The sequence below is a fragment of the Rana temporaria genome, chromosome 3 (genome assembly GCF_905171775.1).
Source record: "Rana temporaria chromosome 3, aRanTem1.1, whole genome shotgun sequence".
NCBI lineage: Eukaryota > Metazoa > Chordata > Amphibia > Anura > Ranidae > Rana > Rana temporaria.
This window is the reverse complement of record NC_053491.1, coordinates 118,613,864-118,634,476: the sequence shown is the minus strand read 5'-3', so window position 1 is coordinate 118,634,476 and position 20,613 is coordinate 118,613,864. Positions and strand designations below refer to the sequence as shown.

The window sequence follows — 20,613 nt, the reverse complement described above, 5'->3', positions numbered from 1 at the left end:
TGAATACAACAGTACAGTGGGGAGGATTCCTTCAGCCACCTCGTTTGCGTGGATGGGAAAATCATTATTTTTTTTTTCATTCAGCCTGATTAATCACTGGTTAGCCTATGGGTACATAAAACCAGGGCTCAAGTCCTGCGGGAACGGAGTTCCTGCACTTTTTTTACAGCACGAACTCAGTTCCCTTTGCAGGACTAGAGCAGCCGAGCCGCCCGAGCCAATCCTTCACTAAGCGGCGATGCCTAGCTTGAGTCACTGTCAGGGGCATGCGAACTTTAGTAATACTTTATGTTACTGGCCACTTCCTGTATATGGATTCATCGGGTAGTGTGCGGGTATTCCGTCACTTCCTCAATGCCGCAATGTCTCCTGGGAGCTTTTGTCATTGTTCCTAGGAGACATTGCGGAGGTCTGCCGCGAGTTATCGTGGGATTTAGAAAGAACTTGCTTCTTTCTAAATCCCGCGATAACTCGCGAAAACATGCGGTTTAGTAATTATGCATATGAGCGTATCTTTTTATTTATTTTTTGGTGGGGGAGTGGATCTTGGGTGGCAGTTCCCACACTTTTTTCCCCAGGACTTGACCCCTGCATAAAACATTAATATAGGCCACAGAAAGTATGCATTGTTATGTCAGTGTGGACTCACCTTGAGATTTTTAGGAGGATCGAAATCAAAAAAAGTACTCAGTATGTTGTTGGAAGCATTCAGTTCAGTCAAGTAAGGCATGTAACTGACACATGATAAATCTGTAAGACAATCAAGAGTTGTAACCATAATATAAATCACTCATTTTAAAAACCTTTTGTAAGTTGCTCAGAGGTTGGTGTTATTGCTTAGCATACAGGAAAACTGAAGCGTAGGTCACAGGGCACCAAACCGGTTTGATATTGCCAGAGTTTGCTCAGCATTTCACAAAATAAAGGGAGACGATACAGTTAAGAGGTTTCAGGGAGCTTATCACTTCTATCTGTAAGAATCGAGAAGTAGATTTTATAGAAAGTATTTTTGGCTTGTGTCTGAATATCATCCAGCAGCAATCTAAGACGTGTATAAATATTTGATTGTTCATAGAGTTTGGCTGCATATGTTAAGTGGTGCTGTTTTTGCCTTATGCACAATACAGCGCGAAATGGGGTTGGTGTTCTGTCAGAATCAGAGACCTGTCAGATTAGGTAATCTAATACAGTGGTCCCCAACCTTTTTGGCACCGGAGACCGGCTGCATGAAGAAAATTTTGCCAAGGCCCGGTTGGGGGGAGGTTGGGGATGGCATGCGGGGGGTAAGCGATTTTTCGCGGGCAATTTGTCAGGGCATTATTTCTATTTATTACATTGTAGTAATACATAAAGTTAAACCCACCATAATGCAGAATCAGTGGGAGCTTTGAGTGTGTCACTTGTCCCCCCCCCCCACACATTACAGTCCTCAGCCTTCCCCCCAGAAACATTACAGTCATCAGTCCCCCCACACACATTACAGTCCTCAGCCTTCCCCCCCTCACACATTACAGTCCTCAGCCTTACCCCCCCCCCCCACACATTACAGTCCTCAGCCTTCCCCCCTACACATTACAGTCCTCAGTTCCATCCCCCACACATTACAGTCCTCGGTTCCGTCCCCCACACATTACAGTTCTCGGTTCCACCCCCCACACATTACAGTCCTCGGTTCCGTCCCCCACACATCACAGTCCTTGGTTCTGTCCCCCACACATTACAGTTCTCGGTTCCGTCCCCCACACATTACAGTTCTCGGTTCCGTCCCCCACACATTACAGTCCTTGGTTCCATCCCCCACACTTAGGGACAGATTGGAGGGAGGCACAGTATGAGGAGAAAAATTGCAGGGAAGGAGGCGGGACAGTTCTGGATGGAGGGCCGAGGTAACAAACAGGTGATTGGCTTCTAGGATGAAGGACAGTCCTAGCAGCCAATCGCCTGTTTGATAACCTCTGGCAGCTCCGTCCTCCACCCAGAATTGTTCCGCCTCCCGCTGTCGGCTCTATGAGCGATGCAGGAGGAAGAAAAGTCTCCTTGCGGTCCGAATGGCAGAGTGCCGCGGTCCGCATGTGGGGCTCTCTCATGCCGCCTGCTCGCGGCCCGGTTGAAGAAGTGCCGCGGCCCGGTAGTGGGCCGCGGACCGGGGGTTGGGGAACACTGATCTAATACATGCACATGCATTTCGCCATCACCAGGTCTGCTAATTTGACAGAATACCTGCAGTCAGAAGAAGGCAGCGGACATCTTACTACACCAAGTTACATCTTGAGTTTCAGAGTAATTTTAGCAATAAAGTGCCCATATGTACCGTATTTGCCGGTGTATAAGGCGACCAGGCGTATAAGACGACCCACTAATTTTACAGTTTAAGATTTTTTGCATGTACTCACCGTATAAGACGACCCCCCTTCCGAGGCTTCCGACGCTTCATATTTCTTCCTTCTGGAGCCATATTCTTCTTCATTCTTGCTGGAGCCAATCACGGCGAGCGATGGATTCTATTAATGAATACAAAGCCTGCTTGGATTGGCAGAGGCTGTAACATCATCAGCCCACGCCTCTCTGACTCCCAAAGCCAATACAGTAGCCTGCTCGGATTGGCAGATGTTGTTACTCCAATCCGAGCAGGCTCTGTATTCATTTAAATACATCGCTCACCGGGATTGGCTAAGCGTTATATACTGTTGGTAGCCGAAGCTACATACAGTATTACCGCACATCCAGCAGGCATCCGAGCAGTTGTGTATAAGACGACCCCTGCTTTTTGGCCAGTTTTTTGAAGTGTATACGCCAGCAAATACAGTAAATAAATATAGTATATTGACATCTGTGATTCTGTTTGGACGTTACATTTTGAAAGAAGCTGGATGTCAGCAGGTGGCATAGACCATGTTGGTACACCCTGCAATGTTCAGCGCTAAACCTTTAGACTTTCAAAATTAAATATCCAAACAGCATTACAGATGTCAATATACTATATTTATTTATATACACTCACTTTATTGATAAAATTACTGTGAAATTCAAGACTTAGCTGGGTGTACTAAGATGTCCGCTGCCTTCTTCTGACTGCAGGTGTTCTGTCAGATGAGCAAACCTGGTAGCTGTTTTTTCAGCTTCATCACAATGATACTTGAATAGCACATTAATGAAAAGTCACACAAATTTTCACTTAGGACCAGTAGCTCCACTAAATCAGCCAGGAGTTATACATTGGTGTAAAATAAATGTCATTAAATAGGTATAGCAGTAGCCTGTTATATCAAAGGTGTGGAGTTTTCATTGGTAGAGCCAATTGCTCTTCTCACACATTATCCTGATAAAAGGGAAACTGCATTTTTTAAAATGATGTTTTTATCAGATTTTTTTTTACTATATGCATGTTGTCTTTTTTGCAAATAAACATTTATTACATAACATAGAATTCTAGAATTGCTAAAAATTACCGCATAGCAAAAATCATCTTCTTTCAGGTAGGCTGATGTAAATGAAACCTCGGGCAAAGCATTCTGATTAGAAATTTGTTGCTGCTTTAACGTATTCATATGTTTACATGCGTTTGTGCGTACATTTCAGCTTGGAGTATTACGTTGTGCAAACTGCAGGCTTTATGGCCCAGATTCAGAGAGACTTACGATGGCGTATCTCCAGATACGTTGTCGTAAGTCCGAATGAGCGCCGTCGTATGTATGCGCCTGATTCATAGAATCAGTTACGCATACATTCTGTCAAGATACGAGCGGCGTAAGTCTCCTACTCCATCGTATCTTGGGTGCATATTTACGCTGGCCGCTAGGTGGCGTTTCCATTGATTTCTGCGTTGAATATGCAAATGAGCTAGATACGCCGTTTTACGAACCTACGTGCGCCCGTCGCATTTAGTTACGCCGTTTACGTAAGACATACGCCGGCGTAAAGATAAAGCATGTCTCTAGGCGGCGCAGCCCATGCAAAGTATGGACGTCAGAACAAGCGTATCTTTTTACGTTGTTTGCGCAAGTCGTACGCGAATAGGGCTGTGCGTAAGTTACGTTCACGTCGTAGGTAGTGTTCAACGTATCTTAGGCATTCTATCCGACGCATGCGCACTGGGATACATCCACGGACGGCGCATGCGCCGTTCATTCAAAACGTCAATCACGTCGGGTCACGATTCATTAGCATAAAACACGCCCACCTCTTCACAATTTGTGTGTATATATACAGTATATATTGTGGCAGGGGTGTGCCATTGTTTAATATGGATGTCTGGCCCTGGTTTTCCAGGAAACAAGCACACTAATGGCACAGGTGTGTGCCTCTAAAAATAGGGAATCCCGGCGTGTCACCAGAACTTTGAAACACCATTTCAAAAATTCCCCATTATTCCTGTTCTGGGCACAACCTAAAATTTGGGATTTTCTTTTTACTTTCGATGTTAATGGTAAATGTGAGTGGGTGAATCGAGGGGGGGGGGGGGAATCTACCCAACAATAGGACAGACAGCAATAAAAACCTGACAGGTGTTCTAATCCCTCTCCATGCTATCCAAATCTAAAAAAAGAAAAGTTTTGCCTTTAGTTATATTTTACCAAATAATTGGCTATGCATACAGTGGGTAAAGCACATGTTCACACATGAATGTGTTTCCATGCAGGAGGGGGTTCTCACCAAAAATGTAACAAAATATAGGACTCAGCCTCCCAGCTCTTTATCAGCCCTCCGGCTCAGACCGTGTTCCTCAGTCCTCCTGACCGTCAAACACACTTCCCAGTGCTCATGCACACATGCTGTACCACAGCTATATGTCTTTCCTTGCAGCCTCCCAGCTGCTCTGTCCCTCATTAACTCTCTGTCAGGCTCGGGCCTTGGTCTGTCCTGTCCTGGACAATACAGTGCATACAAGCTCCCTTCACACACTGCCGCTCTCGGGAGGGTGGGGCACTGACTTCTACCTCTTGTTTTGAATATGAAGCCAGCAAACACCTGTGCCATTAGTGTGCTTGTTTCCTGGAAAACCAGGGCCAGACATCCATATTAAACAATGGCACGCCCCCGCCACAATATATACTGTATATATACACACAAACACTTTAGTTTGGGTTAACCTAGCAGTACGTTTAAGGGTTGCTGGTAAAAAGAGAGACAATCACAAGAAGCATACTGAACACTAGGAGAACATATAAATTCTGTACAGGCCGTGTCCTTCATTGGACACAGACCCAAGACAGTAAAGTATGATTACTTATGTAATTAAAGGCAAATAAAATGCAGCATCATAATTGTTGATCAAATCAACTAACTGCAGTGCACAGTTCATTGTGTGCATAGCAATTTAGCAGTACTAAGTTTAGTGATCTCATATGAAGAAGTATATTGTATAGTCCTCCGGTTAGATAATTGATGTTTAGATGTTAGTATGATGACTATAAATTCTGTTGTTTCGCAGCAACACACCAGGCTCTCCAGAGAACGCAATTTTAATTAACTTCCAATACAAACAAAGACCAAATTCCACAGATGATACAAAAGTCCAACAAAGTAATTCAAAGTCTCATCTTAGAGAATATATATTCTCTCCACTTCTAGATCTGTGCCTTCATGTTCGTATAGAGAATATACCGGGAATATATTCTCTGTACTTCTAGATCTGTGCCATGTTTCTCAGTTACAAGACCAGACTGAATGCCAGCTTGACTTTCTCAAATACTGGTCTCACACTGGAGGGAGTGGTTCTTCCAGGTCAACCAACTGTGTCCCTGAATGAATACTTCCAAGTCCAATTACCATCAATAAATACTTCCTTATGTATGCAAGGAAGTACCAGGCCATCTCACACACCTAGGTAGTCTTAGATAAGATTAACACATCAAAGGGTCCTCAGCTGTTTCTTTGATCTGTGTTTGGCCACTAACCCTTTTGGTCAGCAAACACCCTTTTGATGTGTAATCTTGAATGCCTGTATGTAACACAGATATACCATGCCATACATATAACACAATATTTTAAATACCTACACATATATATTAATATTACAACACTAAGTATGATAATTTTATCATTTTTGGGACGTTCAACACAGAAAAAATTAAAACAATTATTAGAGATGTATAAGACAAAAAAAATAGTTTTGTTTCGGATTCATTCATTATGTCAATTATTTTGTTTTGTCATTTTTGTTATGTTAGTATAGTTTGTTTTTGAAATTCGTTTTGTATATTCAGATTTATTTTGTATATTAAGTCCGAATCAATTCGTATTTTTGGAAGTTATTACAGAATATTTGTATTAATTTGTTATGTCATTTTGGATTCTTTAAACATTAAAGCTCGTCTTTAAAACAAAAACATTAAAGGGTTAGTAAAGGAAAAAATGTTTTTCCTTTAAAATAACAAACATGTCATACTTACCTACACTGTGCAGTTCGTTTTGCACAGAGTGCCCCCGATCCACGTCTTCTGGGGTCCCTCGACGGCTGTCTCTGGTCCAACCCGCAAGTACTGACCACAGTCATGCGAGAGCTCCCATGGTGGTGAGTATCCTGTGATCCATAGCCGCTCACTGTATCACTCGGCCCCGCCCCTCGGCGTGCCACGTCACTGGATGTGATTGACCAATCCATCCGCTCTAGCCAATCAGCGGCCAGGCTGAGCGGCGAAGAGGATCTGGGGACCCTGCACAGGACTTTCGAGGGGTCAGGTAAGTATAACAGGGGCTCTGGGGCGGCAGCATCAGATGTTTTTTCACCTAATGCATAGATTGCATTAAGGTGAAAAAATATTTTCCTTTACAACTCCTTTAAGGCTTGGGTCACTCTGCTTGTACCCCATAGTCGTGTGACTTTCAGTGCGACTTGCTTGCGACTTTAGCCAATTGTAACACATATTATTAAACTTAAGAAACCCTCTGAAGTCGTAAACGACTGAAACAAATTAATTTGTTGTTTTTGTTATAATTTATTTCAGATTCATTGAAGTTCATCACTATTGTGATTCAGATGTTCAGATCTTCGAAGAACAAGAATTTTGTCTGAATTTCGATTTGTAATCAAATGAATCACACATAATGTCTAATGTTTTTAACATTTCTATACACTACATTTATTTGACATGATTACATATCAGAATGCTGGTCTCTTGGGCTGTCAGCTGAAGAATCAAACAAAATGTCAAAACAATATATTGTATTTCTAAATGATACATACCACTGATTTCATTGCCGGACACATCCAGATTTTGCAGGTGTACATAACTATAGAGAATCTTGATATCACTCAGTTTCTCATTCTACCATTGGAAAAAAGAAAGGGTTGTTCAGGTTGCTGGTCACCTCCATTAACCATATAATCGCTCACTAAACCATCATGATGCATACAGTCATAACTACTGAAAAGGACTAAATAACATTGGGTGGGTATAAAGCAAAGAAAAACTATATCCAGTATATACAGTATCTCACACAAGTGAGTACCACAGTAAACCACAATCCTTCCTTGCTGACCCTCAGAACCTGGACAGGAGCGTTGGTGGGGGGTGAAATTTAGTGGAACCGATCGGTATTTTCCTCCTGCAGCAGCTGAAAGTAGGCTTCTCCTCCTTTCCCTTTTGTCAACATTCAGCTGCCACAGGGTCCCCCCTTCCTCCCATTGTTTCAGGATGGAGAGCGGCAGGTAAATATGTCAAACGCATATGTGTTGGAGCTTTTTGGGGTGCACACCCTAATGCAATAGGCAGAGCACACCTATGCTTAGGGGTGCAATATGTGGACTGCATCTCGCATTGTATCGTATGTATTGTGATGAACGTGAACTGTCTTGTTTTCTAGAATGTTGACACCATTCCCTGTGTTGCACCTACCTGTGCATCGTAATACTTGAGTGCCGGTAGTGTGTTTGTATACAATATTATCTTAGTCATAGACCTGGAACATGTATGCAGTTCAGGAGTTCCCTCTGACTTCCTTTGCCGCACGTAAATTCTAATAACTCAAAGTTATGATACTGACGGCCCCTTCCCTCATGACAGGCGTCTTTTAAACTGAATAGTTCAGCCAGATGGCTTTTCAAGCAGGCTGTCAAACAAACCAATACATTTATAGATATTTGTCAAAAGAAAGCCACCGACAATATTTCATAAATCAAAGCCAATGTGTTTTTACAGTATGAAGGATTTATTCAAGGCAGGAGAATTCTTCACTAGGCCTCTAGCATGGAAAAGAAACCTTGCTATAGACATCAAAAAGGATTTCCTTCTCTTTGCAGAATAACAGCCACAGCAGGAGATTATTATAAATCCCATGATCCCCCATGTATTTTTCTATTGAACACTGATAATGTCACCAGAGAACACATTACAAATAGCTCTTGTCGAGAAAATGTTCTGAAAGTCTCTGCCTTTATATACTGGCACACCGAGGTTTTTTTAATAAGAATGTACAACTGCGATATATATTTAAAGCTGAACTACAAACAGTTTAATAATATATAAAAGTTAATGTTTGTACTTAATGGATTAATACAATGATAAACTAATGCCATGAGTAATTTAAATTCTTTGATCTTTACTCTTTTTTTTTTATTTTTATTATAATTCTCGTTTCCTTTGTAATTTGTGACAATTGTCAATATTGCTTTGTGCAATATATTTTTTTTGGAATACCAATAGCGCTTTAAAAAAATATATTTGAGAACTGTTTTATCTGTAACAATGACAGAGGTTGGGACAAACACTGCCAGAGGAGCTTGAGTGCTGGCAGCAGCGGTTATTTTTCCCTTTGAAATAGAAGCATTTGAATAAAAAGTGACCATTGTAATCACTCCTGGCGGTTTTCAAGTTGATCCAAAAGCCTCTCGCTGCCACTTTTGCTTAACATCATAGTCTGCATGTAAATGTGTATAAAAAAAAAAAAATCATAAAAAAGGCATTCTGTAAAAAAGTGGTCCTTTAACTTGACCTTCACGGTGTTACAGTTCCGATTCAATTCCAGAATTTTCTATTACAGAAACATTCAGAAATCTATTACATCCTTTTAGAAAAGCCTTGTAAGGCCGCGTACACACGATCGGTCAAAACCAATGAAAACGGACTGAAGGACTGTTTCATCGGTTAACCGATGAAGCTGACTGATGGTCTGATGTGCCTACACACCATTGGTTAAAAAAACGATCGTGCCAGAACGCGGTGACGTAAAAGACACGACGTGCTGAAAAAAACGAAGTTCAATGCTTCCAAGCATGCGTCGACTTGATTCTGAGCATGCGCGGCTTTTTGACCGATGCTTTTGCATACTAACGATCGGTTTTGAACTATCGGTTAGGCGTCCATCGGTTCAATTTTAAAGCAAGTTCTCTTTTTTTTGACCGAAGGATAACTGACCGATGGGGCCCACACACCATCGGTTTGGACCGATGAAATGGTCCTTCAGTCCGTTTTCATCGGTTTTGACCGATCGTGTGTACGTGGCCTAAGACAGGTTTATAGGACAAAACACCCTGCCATACAAGTGTGTCTATACACACTGGGCCAGATTCTCAAAGGCGTTACGACGGCGCAATGCCATTTGCGCCGTCGTAAGTCCTAATCTGGCCCGGCGTATCTATGCGACTGATTCTTAGAATCAGTTACGCATAGATACCCATTAGATCCGACAGGTGTAAGGCTCTTACGCTGTCAGATCTTAAATGCAATTTTTTTCCCGTCGCTAGGTGTCGCATCGTCGTTTTCCGCGTCGTCTATGCAAATTAGCTAGTTACGCAAGATTCCCGAACGTACGCGCGGACAACGCAGTGATTTTACTACGTTTCCGTAAGCGTAAACTTGCCCCTCCTATAATGAGGGGCAAGTTTACGTAGGTCCATCGTATGCCATGTTAAGTATGGCGTCGGGTCAGCGTCGGCTTTTTCCGTCGTTTTCGTAAGTTGTTCGCGAATACAACTTTACGTCAATGACGCTCACGTCGGCGTCATTGACGTTTTCAGTCGTGAGCTGGAGCATGCGCACTGGGCTATTTTTCCGCCCGGCGCATGCGTAGTTCGATCGGCGTGGGGGCGCGCTTAATTTAAATACAAGCCGCCCCCTTTGAATTACGCTGCCTTACGCCGGGCCAATTACACTACGCCGACGCAATTTACGGAGCAAGTGCTTGGAGAATACGGCACTTGCTCCAGTAATTTGCGGCGGTGTAGTGTAAATGGCTTACGCTGCCGCAGATTCTACAAGAATATGGCCCACTGACTGTACATCTCAGTTGAAGTGGCTCTAAAGGCAGAAGTTTTTTTACCTCATGCAAGGCTAGACCAGTGTTTCCCAACTCCAGTCCTCAAGGCGCCCCAACAGGTCATGTTTTCAGGATTTCCCTCAGATGAAATAGCTGTGGTAATTACTAAGGCAGTGAAACTGATCAAATTACCTGTGCAAAATAATGGAAAGCCTGAAAATATGACCTGTTGGTGTGCCTTGAGGACTGGAGTTGAGAAACACTGGGCTAGACAAACCCCAGGCGCCAGGTTGTCATGGCGACCAGAAGTTTCGATCTGGCGCCTGGGCTGCCACCCGGATTTTTTTCCACACCCGGCACGCACCTTTCCCGCTATGTATCCCAGCCTCCGCTTGCCCACCTACGGGCTCGAGACTGGCATAGCGGGGGCCGCCGGGTGGAGGGGGCGGGGCAAGAGACCTGGAGGAGACGTGCAACATATTTTCCAGGTCCCCATTTACAGTTTTCCCACCCATCACCTGGGAAAGAATGTAATACAGTGCAATTTGCATTCCATTCAGTGGAGCACAGGGTAGACATGCAGAGTCTTTTAGACCCTGGATGTTTCATGAAAGAGAATCTTTCACCCAAAAAAGGGACTTTTTGTCCTCTAAGTAATAAAAAAAATGTAAAAATGTAATTGTAAAACTTTTAAGTTACATCCAAACACATAAAATCTCCCCTCAAAAAAGGAGGCTCCCACCCCCACATATATGCACAAATACAAACACTACGCCCCGCCAACGTGAAACGTTGATTGCGATAGACGTTACAAATCGCCACGCGCTTCAGAATGAGAGCAATAATTCTAGCATCAGACCTGATGACTTATAGGGGGCTTTTAAAGCGTCACCGATGAAAAATATAGGGTACCGACATGTTTAAAGCGGGAGTTCACCCAAAAATCAACTTTCTAGAGTTAGATCCAGCATACTGCTGACATCTGCAGTATGCTGGTCTTTTTTTTTGGTACTTATCGTTTTAGCAGTATTTCTTCTATGGCTCCGAGCGGGGAATCCTGCGGGGAATGGGCGTTCCCGAAGGCAAGCAAGTTGATTGACGGCCTTCGATAGCGTGTCACGGCTTCCGAAAATAGCCGAGGTGACACTTGGCTGTTTACGGCGCCTGCGCCTGCCGTGTAGAGCTGACTGCGCAGGCGCCGTAAATTGCCGAGTGTCACTCGTGTGTATTTTCGGAAGCCGTGATGCGCTATCGAAGGCTGTCAATCAACTTGCTTGTCTTCGGAAACGCCTATACCAGGAAGTAATCCCCGCTTGGTAATATCATGTGACAAAATATTGGAACTACCACAATTTTATTTTCTAGGGTGTCTGCTTTCAGAAAATATATAATGTTTGGGGGCTCTATGTAATCTTCGGGCCTAATGATATTTTAAACGTGAACAAATTGCTAAAATAGCTCGGGCTGTGAAAGGGTTAAAGGATATGTTCACCATTTCAGGAACATGTTACATGTTCCACCTGTGAAATCTTTATTATATTTTTATTTTTTTAAATGGCTCCTAACTTTTTTAGCTGGCTCCTAAATTCAAAGAAAATTTCCCTAGCTCTGGCTTAATGCATTCCATGCATTAAAGGTAAAAAACCTTCTGGGGTGCAGCTCCCCCTCGCCCCCCAGCCCCCCCCTTATACTTACCTGAGCCCCACCTTGATCCAGTGATGTGCACGAGAGAAGTGGCTCTCCTGGGTCTCTGTCTCCTCATTGGCTCACACAGGAGTGGGAGCCACTGGCACCTGCCAGTTACAGCCAGTGAGCCAATGAGGAGAGAGCAGGGGCGGAGCCAAGCCAGGTTCCATGTGTGAATGGACAATGTCCTTTCACCAGAGTGTGGCTTGGGAGCGGCTTGCTATTGGGGGCACTTGGCGGAGTGGTGTGGGGAGCAAGGACCCCTGGTCGGGGAACCCAAGAAGAAGCGGATTGGGACTACTCTGTGCAATACCATTACACAGAGCAGGCAAGTATTGCATGGTTGTTATTTAAAATAAATAATTTGAAACTTTAGAACCACTCTAAACGCTGTGAATCGATGTCTGTTAATACTTACAGATATGGTCAGATGCAGATACACTTGTTCATTTCCAAGAGCCGAACAACCCAACATTGACAGTCCTTCAGAAACTCTTTCTTCATTTAGCACTCCATCGAATGGTTCCTTGACACAAAATATCAAGTATTACAGATAAAAGTAATAATAATACTGTTTATATACATACAGGTAAAAGTAAGCATACACATGACTCTTGTATTTATTAATCTCAGACTTCAGCTTAGCAATGAATGCATTCTAAGGTACATTTTGGAGCCGCTACTGTCAAGTGTCCCTTTCTGTGGGCTACAACGTAAATTATGGCCAAACCCTAGATCATGTCATATTGCAGCTTAGCAGTCCTTACATGTGGTGGCTGCATTTGTTTTCTCTGTTCAGTTCATTTTTTGCTCTATTTGTACCTTGTGAGCCTGCCAGTAGCATACCTCCTGACCTTGGATGACAACACTCACCCTACTGTATCTATAGGGGAGTAGCAATGTTAACCTATGACAACACTACTACACCTCTCTTCTACCTAATGGGAAGGTGTTATGTAGTCAATGGGGTAGATTCAGGTAAAATTGCGCATTTTTTGCGGAGGCGCAGGGCAACGTTTTTGCCCTGCGCCCCCGCAAATTTACTGCGCTGCCCTTGATTCACGGAGCCGTAGGGGGCGGGAATCATTTAAATTAGGCGCGTTCCCGAGCCGATCGTAGAGCGCATGCTCCGTCGGGAAACTTTCCCAACGTGCATTGCGGCAAATGACGTCGCAAGGACGTCATTTGCTTCAAAGTGAACGTGAATGGCGTCCAGCGCCACTCACGATTCACTTACGCAAACTAAGTAAATTTAAAATTTCGCGACGCGGGAATGACGGGTATACGTAACATTGGCTGCCCCTGCTAATAGCAGGGGCAGCCTTACGCAAAAACCGCCGTACGGAAACGACGTAAATTGCGTACGCAAGGCTCGTGCAACGTTGTGAATCGGTGTTAGTATGCAATTTGCATACTATACGCTGAGCACAACGGGAACGCCACCTAGCGGCCATCGCAAGAATGCAGCCTAAGATATGCGGGCATAAGAGCCTTATGCCGCGCATATCTTAGGCTGCAGTCGGCGTAACGAGGTTCCTGAATCAGGAGCATTCGTTACGCCGGGGCAAGTAAGCAATTGCGCTGTGTAACCTATGGTTACACAGGCGCAATTGCTTCTTGAATCCAGGCCAATGGAGATAACTGAGAATGGTAACTGCTAACAATCAGCAGACTGACAGGAGCTGCGGCAGTCTGAATGTACCGACACATTGAGCCAGATATGCGCTCAGGACAACCACCACTGAAGAGAGACGCTCCAGGTAAGCACATTAGCCATTCATCCACAGCATAGCAGGGGGTTTAGGTGAAGGTGCTAGCACAGCTCGTCTGCAGATACACAATCAAAAGAAATCTGAAATTCGCTGCAACACTTCACCTTTGTTGATCCTTCATGCAAAAGACATCACAGACAGTGCCGGGTACAGAAAAAGTTGATGTGTTTGCGCACTGTGACTAACGCTTACTCATAACCTCATATGCAAAAATACAATAAATCACCCTTATAAACTCTATGCCATCATGAGCCCAATTACACCAATTGGAAAATCCCTCCCATCCCTACCAAGTGCCACATATGTGGGAACTACTTATAACACATTAAGAGCCATTTCACACTGAGCCGCGGGCAGCGTTAGCAGTAAAGCGCAACTAGTTTTAGCGGTGCTATTCGGCCGCTACCGGGGTGCTTTTAACCCCCGCTAGCGGCCGAACAAAGGGTTAAATCTTCCTGTGTAGCACCGCTGCCAAAACGTTTTGCAGATGCTTCGGCAGCAGTGCCCAATTATTTCAATGGGCAGGGGTGGCTTAGGAGCGGTGTGTTCACCGCTTCTTTACCGCCCCAAAGATGCTATTTGCAGGACTTTTTTTAACGTCCTGCCAGCGCAGCGCCCCAGTGTGAAAACACTTGGGCTTTTACAATGGGGTGGCAGGGGAGGTGTTTTCAGGCGTTTTACAGGTGCTATTTTTAGCCCTTTAGCACCTGAAAAACGCCTCAGTGTGAAATGGGTCTAACATGCCGTCCGTGCTATAGTCGCATGACGACTACATTGTGGCCTGCCAGTTCTGGGAGGGCGCCATGACGTCCTCCCGTGATTCAAGCATGCTCTGTGATCGCAATGTCCTCTGGACGCTGCTGATCACAGATTGAGGTTAAGGGTCCTTTCACACTAGCGGACCGTTCGTCCGCTCATTACAAGTCCGTTAACGGACTTGTAATGAATCCCTATGGGATCGCGTCCGTTAGCGGATGGAGCATCCGCTAGCGTCCGCGTCAGTCGGGATCCGCTTTCCCGAACGGAAGAAACCCTATTTTTCTTCCGTTCGGCGGGACGGACCGGATGCAGACGGACAGACCGTCCGTCTGCATCCGGTCCCCCATAGGGGACAGCGGAGCAGAGACAGGGCGGTGCCTGCACTGTGTGCGGGGACCGCCCTATCCGCCGACAGCTCAGCGGGGATCCCCGCTGAGCTCTGGCGGACACACGGAGCGGACCCAGAAACGGTCCGCTCCGAGTGAAAGAGCCCAAAGAGTCATTCAGCGGCTCTTTACCACATGATCAGCTGTGTCCAATCACAGCTAAATCACAATGTAAACAGAAGCTGGTTATCGACACTCCTTTCCTCATGCTGACAGAATGAGGAGAGGAGAAGACAGCCGATAACCAGCTTGTGTAAAAGGGAAATGTAGGGACACTGTTTATCAGTGTCATGATTATCAGTGCAGTCCCAACAGTGCACACCAATGCTGCCAATCAGTGCCCATCACTGCCTCCTCATCAGTGTCACCTCACAGTGCCAATCAGTGCTACCTATCAGTGCCCTTCGATATCCATCAGTGCCGCTTCATCAGTGCAGCCTATCAGTGCCACTTCATCAGTGAAGTCTATCAGTGCCCATTAATACCCACCAGTGCTACCTAGCAGTGCCCATCGATACTCATCAGTGTCGCTTCATCAGTGCAGCTTATCAGTGCCCATTAAAACCCAGGACTGCAGCCTCATCAGCGCACATCAGTGAATGAGAAAAATGACCTGTTTGCAAAATTTTATAACAAACCATTAAAAAGGTTTTTCTTTTTTTTTTCAAAATGTTCGGTCTTTTTTTTTTTTATTTAGCATAGGCCTGCAGAAGGCCGCAAAGACGCGGCCTCAATTACCGGCCGGCGCGGCCCAACACGATTGCGCGGCGGGGGGCGCACGGAGACACAGGATGCCCCAGGCACCAGGTTGCAAATTCTAGTCGCAATGGCGACCCGGGGTTCATCGAACCCTGCCTTGACCAATCCCCAACTTGGATTGGCAGGGGGCAGGCTTCCTTAAATACCCAGGGTCAGCCCAGCTGGTGAGGGGTTGTGGGGATAGAGAGCTGGAGTGAGAGAGTGTGGAGGCTGTCGGGGAGTGTATATACTGGATTTTATATACAGTAGTGGTTCCAAGCAAGTTCTACCAATTATCCTGGGCATCCCATATTTCCCTTACCCCATCCAAGTTAAATTCCCTCAATAAAAAAACAAAGCATGTGGACTGTTCTATGTCTGAGTGGTTGGGAAGTGAATGCCAGGCTGGGCAGGGTGACAGAATATCCAACATTTCAGCAGCCCCTACAGGGGTACCGCTAGGGTTGCCACCTCATCCCTTTAAAACAGAACACATATTAATTACAGAGGTTCTGAGGCTAATTTAATGCAGATAAGGCACCAAGTGAGTTTAATTACCTCCTTAATCAGCCACAGAACCTGTGTAATTAATATGTGTTCTGTTTTAAAGGGATGAGGTGGCAACCCTAGGTACCGCTACAATTGAAGTATCACATATTGACATTTCACTCCCCTCATGGAGCATTGCCCTGCTGTGTGGTGACATCGGGTGCTATTCAGTGTAGTACAGAAAAAAACAGACATGCTATATTCTTCCGCACTGCACCACACATTACACCAGCACTGTCATGTGAACACTGACCTGCGTTTATATAGTGCAAACAACAACAAAAACCCGCAGGTCAACGCAAATAAGGCAAACAAGCCCTGAATCCCCCTTACAGGGACTTCATTCCATTCAAGACTAAAGAAAAAAATCCTTACACTTTTTATTTTTATTGAATGTTGCAAAGTGATATTTCCTTGATTTCTATGCCCCACAGTTCAGCTACAGCACATAAAATGCAGGCACAGGTGGAGAGCTGCCGCTTTGTTTTGGCAACCTTCTGCACATGCTGCTTGTGTTCCAGTATAAACACGACACATACACTCACTGGTCACTTTATTAGGTACACCTGTTCAATTGCTTGGTAACACAAATTGCTAATCAGCCAATTGCATGGCAGCAACTCAATGCATTTAGGCTTCTAGACATGGTGAAGATGACTTGCTGAAGTTCAAACCGAGCATCCGAATGGTGAATAAAGGGCATTAAGGCTTCATTCACACCTCTGCATGCTGCTTTTGAGCGTTTCCGCTGTGCTGTTTGTGGGTTTTACTGCGATTTGCACTTGTATGCCCCTTTTTTTGGGGGGCAAATTTGTTATTGGGCAGGTTAAAAAAAATATATATATAAAAAAAAATTGCAGCAAAATCGCTGTATAAACGTGGTAAAACACACTACATGCTTTTCTGAAATTTCTCCATTGAAGTCTATTGAAAAACAAAAGCAAAAAACAAAGAAGCGTTTTGCATTTAAAAAAAAAAAAAGTTCCTGAGGCTGCTTTCACACTGAGTCGCTTTGCAGGCGCTATTGCGCTAAAAATAGCACCTGCAATGCGCCCTGAATGAGCCGCTACATTCTATCCAGTGTGAAAGCCTGAGGGCTTTCACACTGGAGCGTTGCGCTGGCAGAAGGGTTAAAAAAAAAAAAAACTCCTGCCAGTCGCATCTTTGAGGCGCTGTAGAAGCGGTATAATTACCTAAAGCGTCTCTGCCCATTGAAATCAATGGAGTAGCACCTCCAAACTGGCCGCAAAGCAGCATTTTTGCGGGCGGTTTTTAACCCAGAGCTATACCACCAGCGCATCCAGCGCTTCAGTGTATAAGTAGCCTAACACTTTCCAAAAACTTAGAGGCACAAAAATGCATTGATGTGAACATGTTCCATAGGAACCCATGCTAAAAATAATGTCCTGCGTTTCTGCAAAAGCAGGAAAAAACACACTGGTGTGAATGATGCCTAAGACCCCTTTCACACTGGGGAGTTTTTCAGGCGCTTTCAGGCGCTTTAGCATTAAAAAAAGCGCCTGAAAGAAGCTACATCTGCAATCCCAATGTGAAAGCCCGAGTGCTTTCACACTAAAGTGCCTGAAAAACGCCCCAGTGGGCCTAAGCGTTATAAAAAGCGCCTGTAAAGCGCCTCAAAGAAGCCTCATCTGCAATCCTAATGTGAAAGCCCGAGTGCTTTCACACTGAGGCGCTGCGCTGGCAGGGTGTCAAAGAAAGTCCTACAAGCAGCTTCTTTGCAGCTCCCATCAAGGGAGCTTTTTTTAACGCCAAAGCGCCTGAAAAACGCCCCGGTGTGAAAGAGGTCCGGTGTGAAAGAGTGGAGAACACAATTGTTTTATGTGCGGAGATCTCGCTTTTTCTGGGGCTGAAGCATGGAAAACAGGGATTGGCCCTAATAGCTCTTCTGTTGCGGGGAAATTCAGTTAGGGCTTGTTTAAGCGGCTAACAGAGCAAATTTAACCGATTCCCATCCAGCATATATATATAGAATATAAACGTCCTGGATGGGAGTGGTTATGGGGGAATCATGGCTGCAGTCATGTGACTGTGTCCCAACTCCCCAATGAATGGAAGCAAGCAAATATTCATTGCTGGGTGCTGGTGGGGCTGCATTGATGGGAGCTGGTGAGGCTGCATTTAGTGGGTGCTGGTGAGGCTGCATTTAATGGGTGCTGGTGAGGCTGCATTTAATGGGTGCTGGTGGGGCTGCATTGATAGGAGCTGGTGGGGCTGCATTGATGGGAGCTGGTGGGGCTGCATTGATAGGAGCTGGTGGGGCTGCATTGATAGGAGCTGGTGGGGCTGCATTGATGGGAGCTGGTGAGGCTGCATTGATGGGAGCTGGTGGGGCTGCATTGATGGGAGCTGGTGAGGCTGCATTGATGGGAGCTGGTGGGGCTGCATTGATGGGAGCTGGTGGGGCTGCATTGATGGGAGCTGGTGGGGCTGCATTGATGGGAGCTGGTGGGGCTGCATTGATGGGAGCTGGTGGGGCTGCATTTAATGGGTGCTGGTGAGGCTGCATTTAATGGGTGCTGGTGAGGCTGCATTTAATGGGTGCTGGTGAGGTTGCATTGATGGGTGCTGGTGAGGCTGCATTTAATGGGTGCTGGTGAGGCTGCATTTAATGGGTGCTGGTGGGGCTGCATTTATTGGGAGCTGGTAAAGGCTACATTGATGGGAGCTGGTAAAGGCTGCATTGATGGGAGCTGGTAAAGGCTGCATTGATGGGAGCTGGTAAAGGCTGCATTGATGGGTGTTGGTGAGGCTGCATTTAATGGGTGCTGGTGAGGCTGCATTTGATGGGCGCTTCATTAAAAAGGTGGGGTATACATGGGCAGGGCAAAGGGTGGAGCCAGGGAGGCAGCAGAATGAGGTTTCACCTAGGGTGTCAAACATCCTTGCACTGGCCCTGCTTGTAACTGTCAGCCTTGCAATGCCTCATGGGACTTGTAGTTTCACAACAGCTGGAGGGCCACCAGTTTGACACCCTTGCTGTAAATGGCCGAGCCAGAGGCCCACGGAAGAGAGTAAAGAACATCCATTCCTCCCTCTCCTGTGTGACAAATAAAGCCAGATGTAAAAAGGACTTTCAGTGTTGCGTTTCCCTAAACGTTCTGTGTTTGATCAGCTGCCTGGGAGGGCAGACCAGGGATCAGGGGACTAATAGACCCCCTGATCCCTCCATAAAGAGTACCTGTCACTGCCCAAGCTATGACAAGGTATGTTGTTCATCCCTTGTGATAGCAACAAAGTTAAATGAAAAAAAGTGTTAAAAGAATACATTTAATGATTAAATGTATTTTAAAACATGAACGCCCGCCGTCCTCCCATACACATACAAACACGCATGTAGGTCTCACCCACATATGAAAACGGTGATCGCACCACACATGTGAGGTATCTCCGCGAATGTTGGAGTGAGAGTAATAATTCTAGCACCAGAGCTCACATTTACTTCTCCTCTCGTAACCTGTAAAGCTTTTGAAGTGTCACCTATGGACAGTTTTAGGTGCCATGATTTGTCACCAGGTACAGCAACACAGGGGAGAGGAAAAGGGGATCAGATAAATCTATTTCTACAACATAATCTCCCAATGTAAGAAATCACTGACACCCTCTAAATGGAAGTGACTGTGAGATTGCATTTTATCATTAGAAGTCACTTTTTTTAGGGGATTTGATGTTCCCAACCAATCACTGTCAGCCATATGTGTGCCAGTCAGGTGATATGCTCAGACTGCCATGGTAACCAATGAGAAGAGGTCTATTGTTGGCACACAATGAGTCCCAGTGACAGGGAGAGCCCTCACCCAGTGCCCACCCTCCATGTTCTCACACACGTCCTCCTTACCTCCATGCTGTCCTCCTGTTGCTCGCTTTCAGAGTCAGACTCCCTGGGGTCCCTCCAGTTGTCAGGGCTGGGACTCCCCCACCCGCCATCGCTCCTCTCCTCCAGGTCTCGGGCACTGACAAAGGAGAATTCCTCCGGAAGGCCGGGGCTGAGAAGGGTCATAGCCATGTCCAGAGCCGGGCAACACACTCCTTTGTACCGCGATCCCTTCACTTTGCGGCCGGGAGACAGATCGCTGATCCGGGAGCCGCCATGTTGTATACAACACGGTAACTAGGCGACGCCGGGCGAGGTGCTGCGCAATGCATGCTGGGAGGTGTAGTTTCGAGGACACTGGATTGGTTGCCTGTGTGTTATTTTCTTCCTTCTATTAGGAAGCGCTTTTCCCAGGACTAAGCCAAAGTTCTCTGGGAGGACTTTGTCCCTGAAGGGCTTTTATTTTTCTCCTCAGAAGTTGCATAGAAAAGAAGAACTGTTTGTTGGAGGAGGTCCTTTGACTGCACCCACCATGACTGAGGAGGGAAAGTGTAAGAAAACATTTACATTATATGTAAAGCCAATAGACTTTAGCCCAATTCACACTATTAGCCAGATTCACGTACAGCGGCTTAAAGTTATGCGGGCGTAGCGTATGTCATTTACGTTCCACCGCCGCAAGTTAGAGAGGCAA

General features: G+C 45.4%; 1 protein-coding gene across 1 annotated transcript in view; it reads right to left on the bottom strand.

The window, feature by feature from the left end:
* The window catches only part of LRGUK (leucine rich repeats and guanylate kinase domain containing), a 121,036-nt gene extending 100,804 nt beyond the window's left edge, over positions 1 to 20,232 (bottom strand). Inside the window, exons 1-4 of the mRNA XM_040343313.1 lie at positions 19,944 to 20,232; positions 12,302 to 12,409; positions 7,187 to 7,268; positions 650 to 750 (exon numbers count right to left, since the gene is read on the bottom strand). Coding sequence (XP_040199247.1) covers positions 650 to 750; positions 7,187 to 7,268; positions 12,302 to 12,409; positions 19,944 to 20,111 — 459 coding nt within the window. The 5' untranslated portion in view covers positions 20,112 to 20,232. The remainder of the gene's footprint in view (positions 1 to 649; positions 751 to 7,186; positions 7,269 to 12,301; positions 12,410 to 19,943) is intronic.
* Between the last annotated feature and the right edge of the window lie 381 nt (positions 20,233 to 20,613).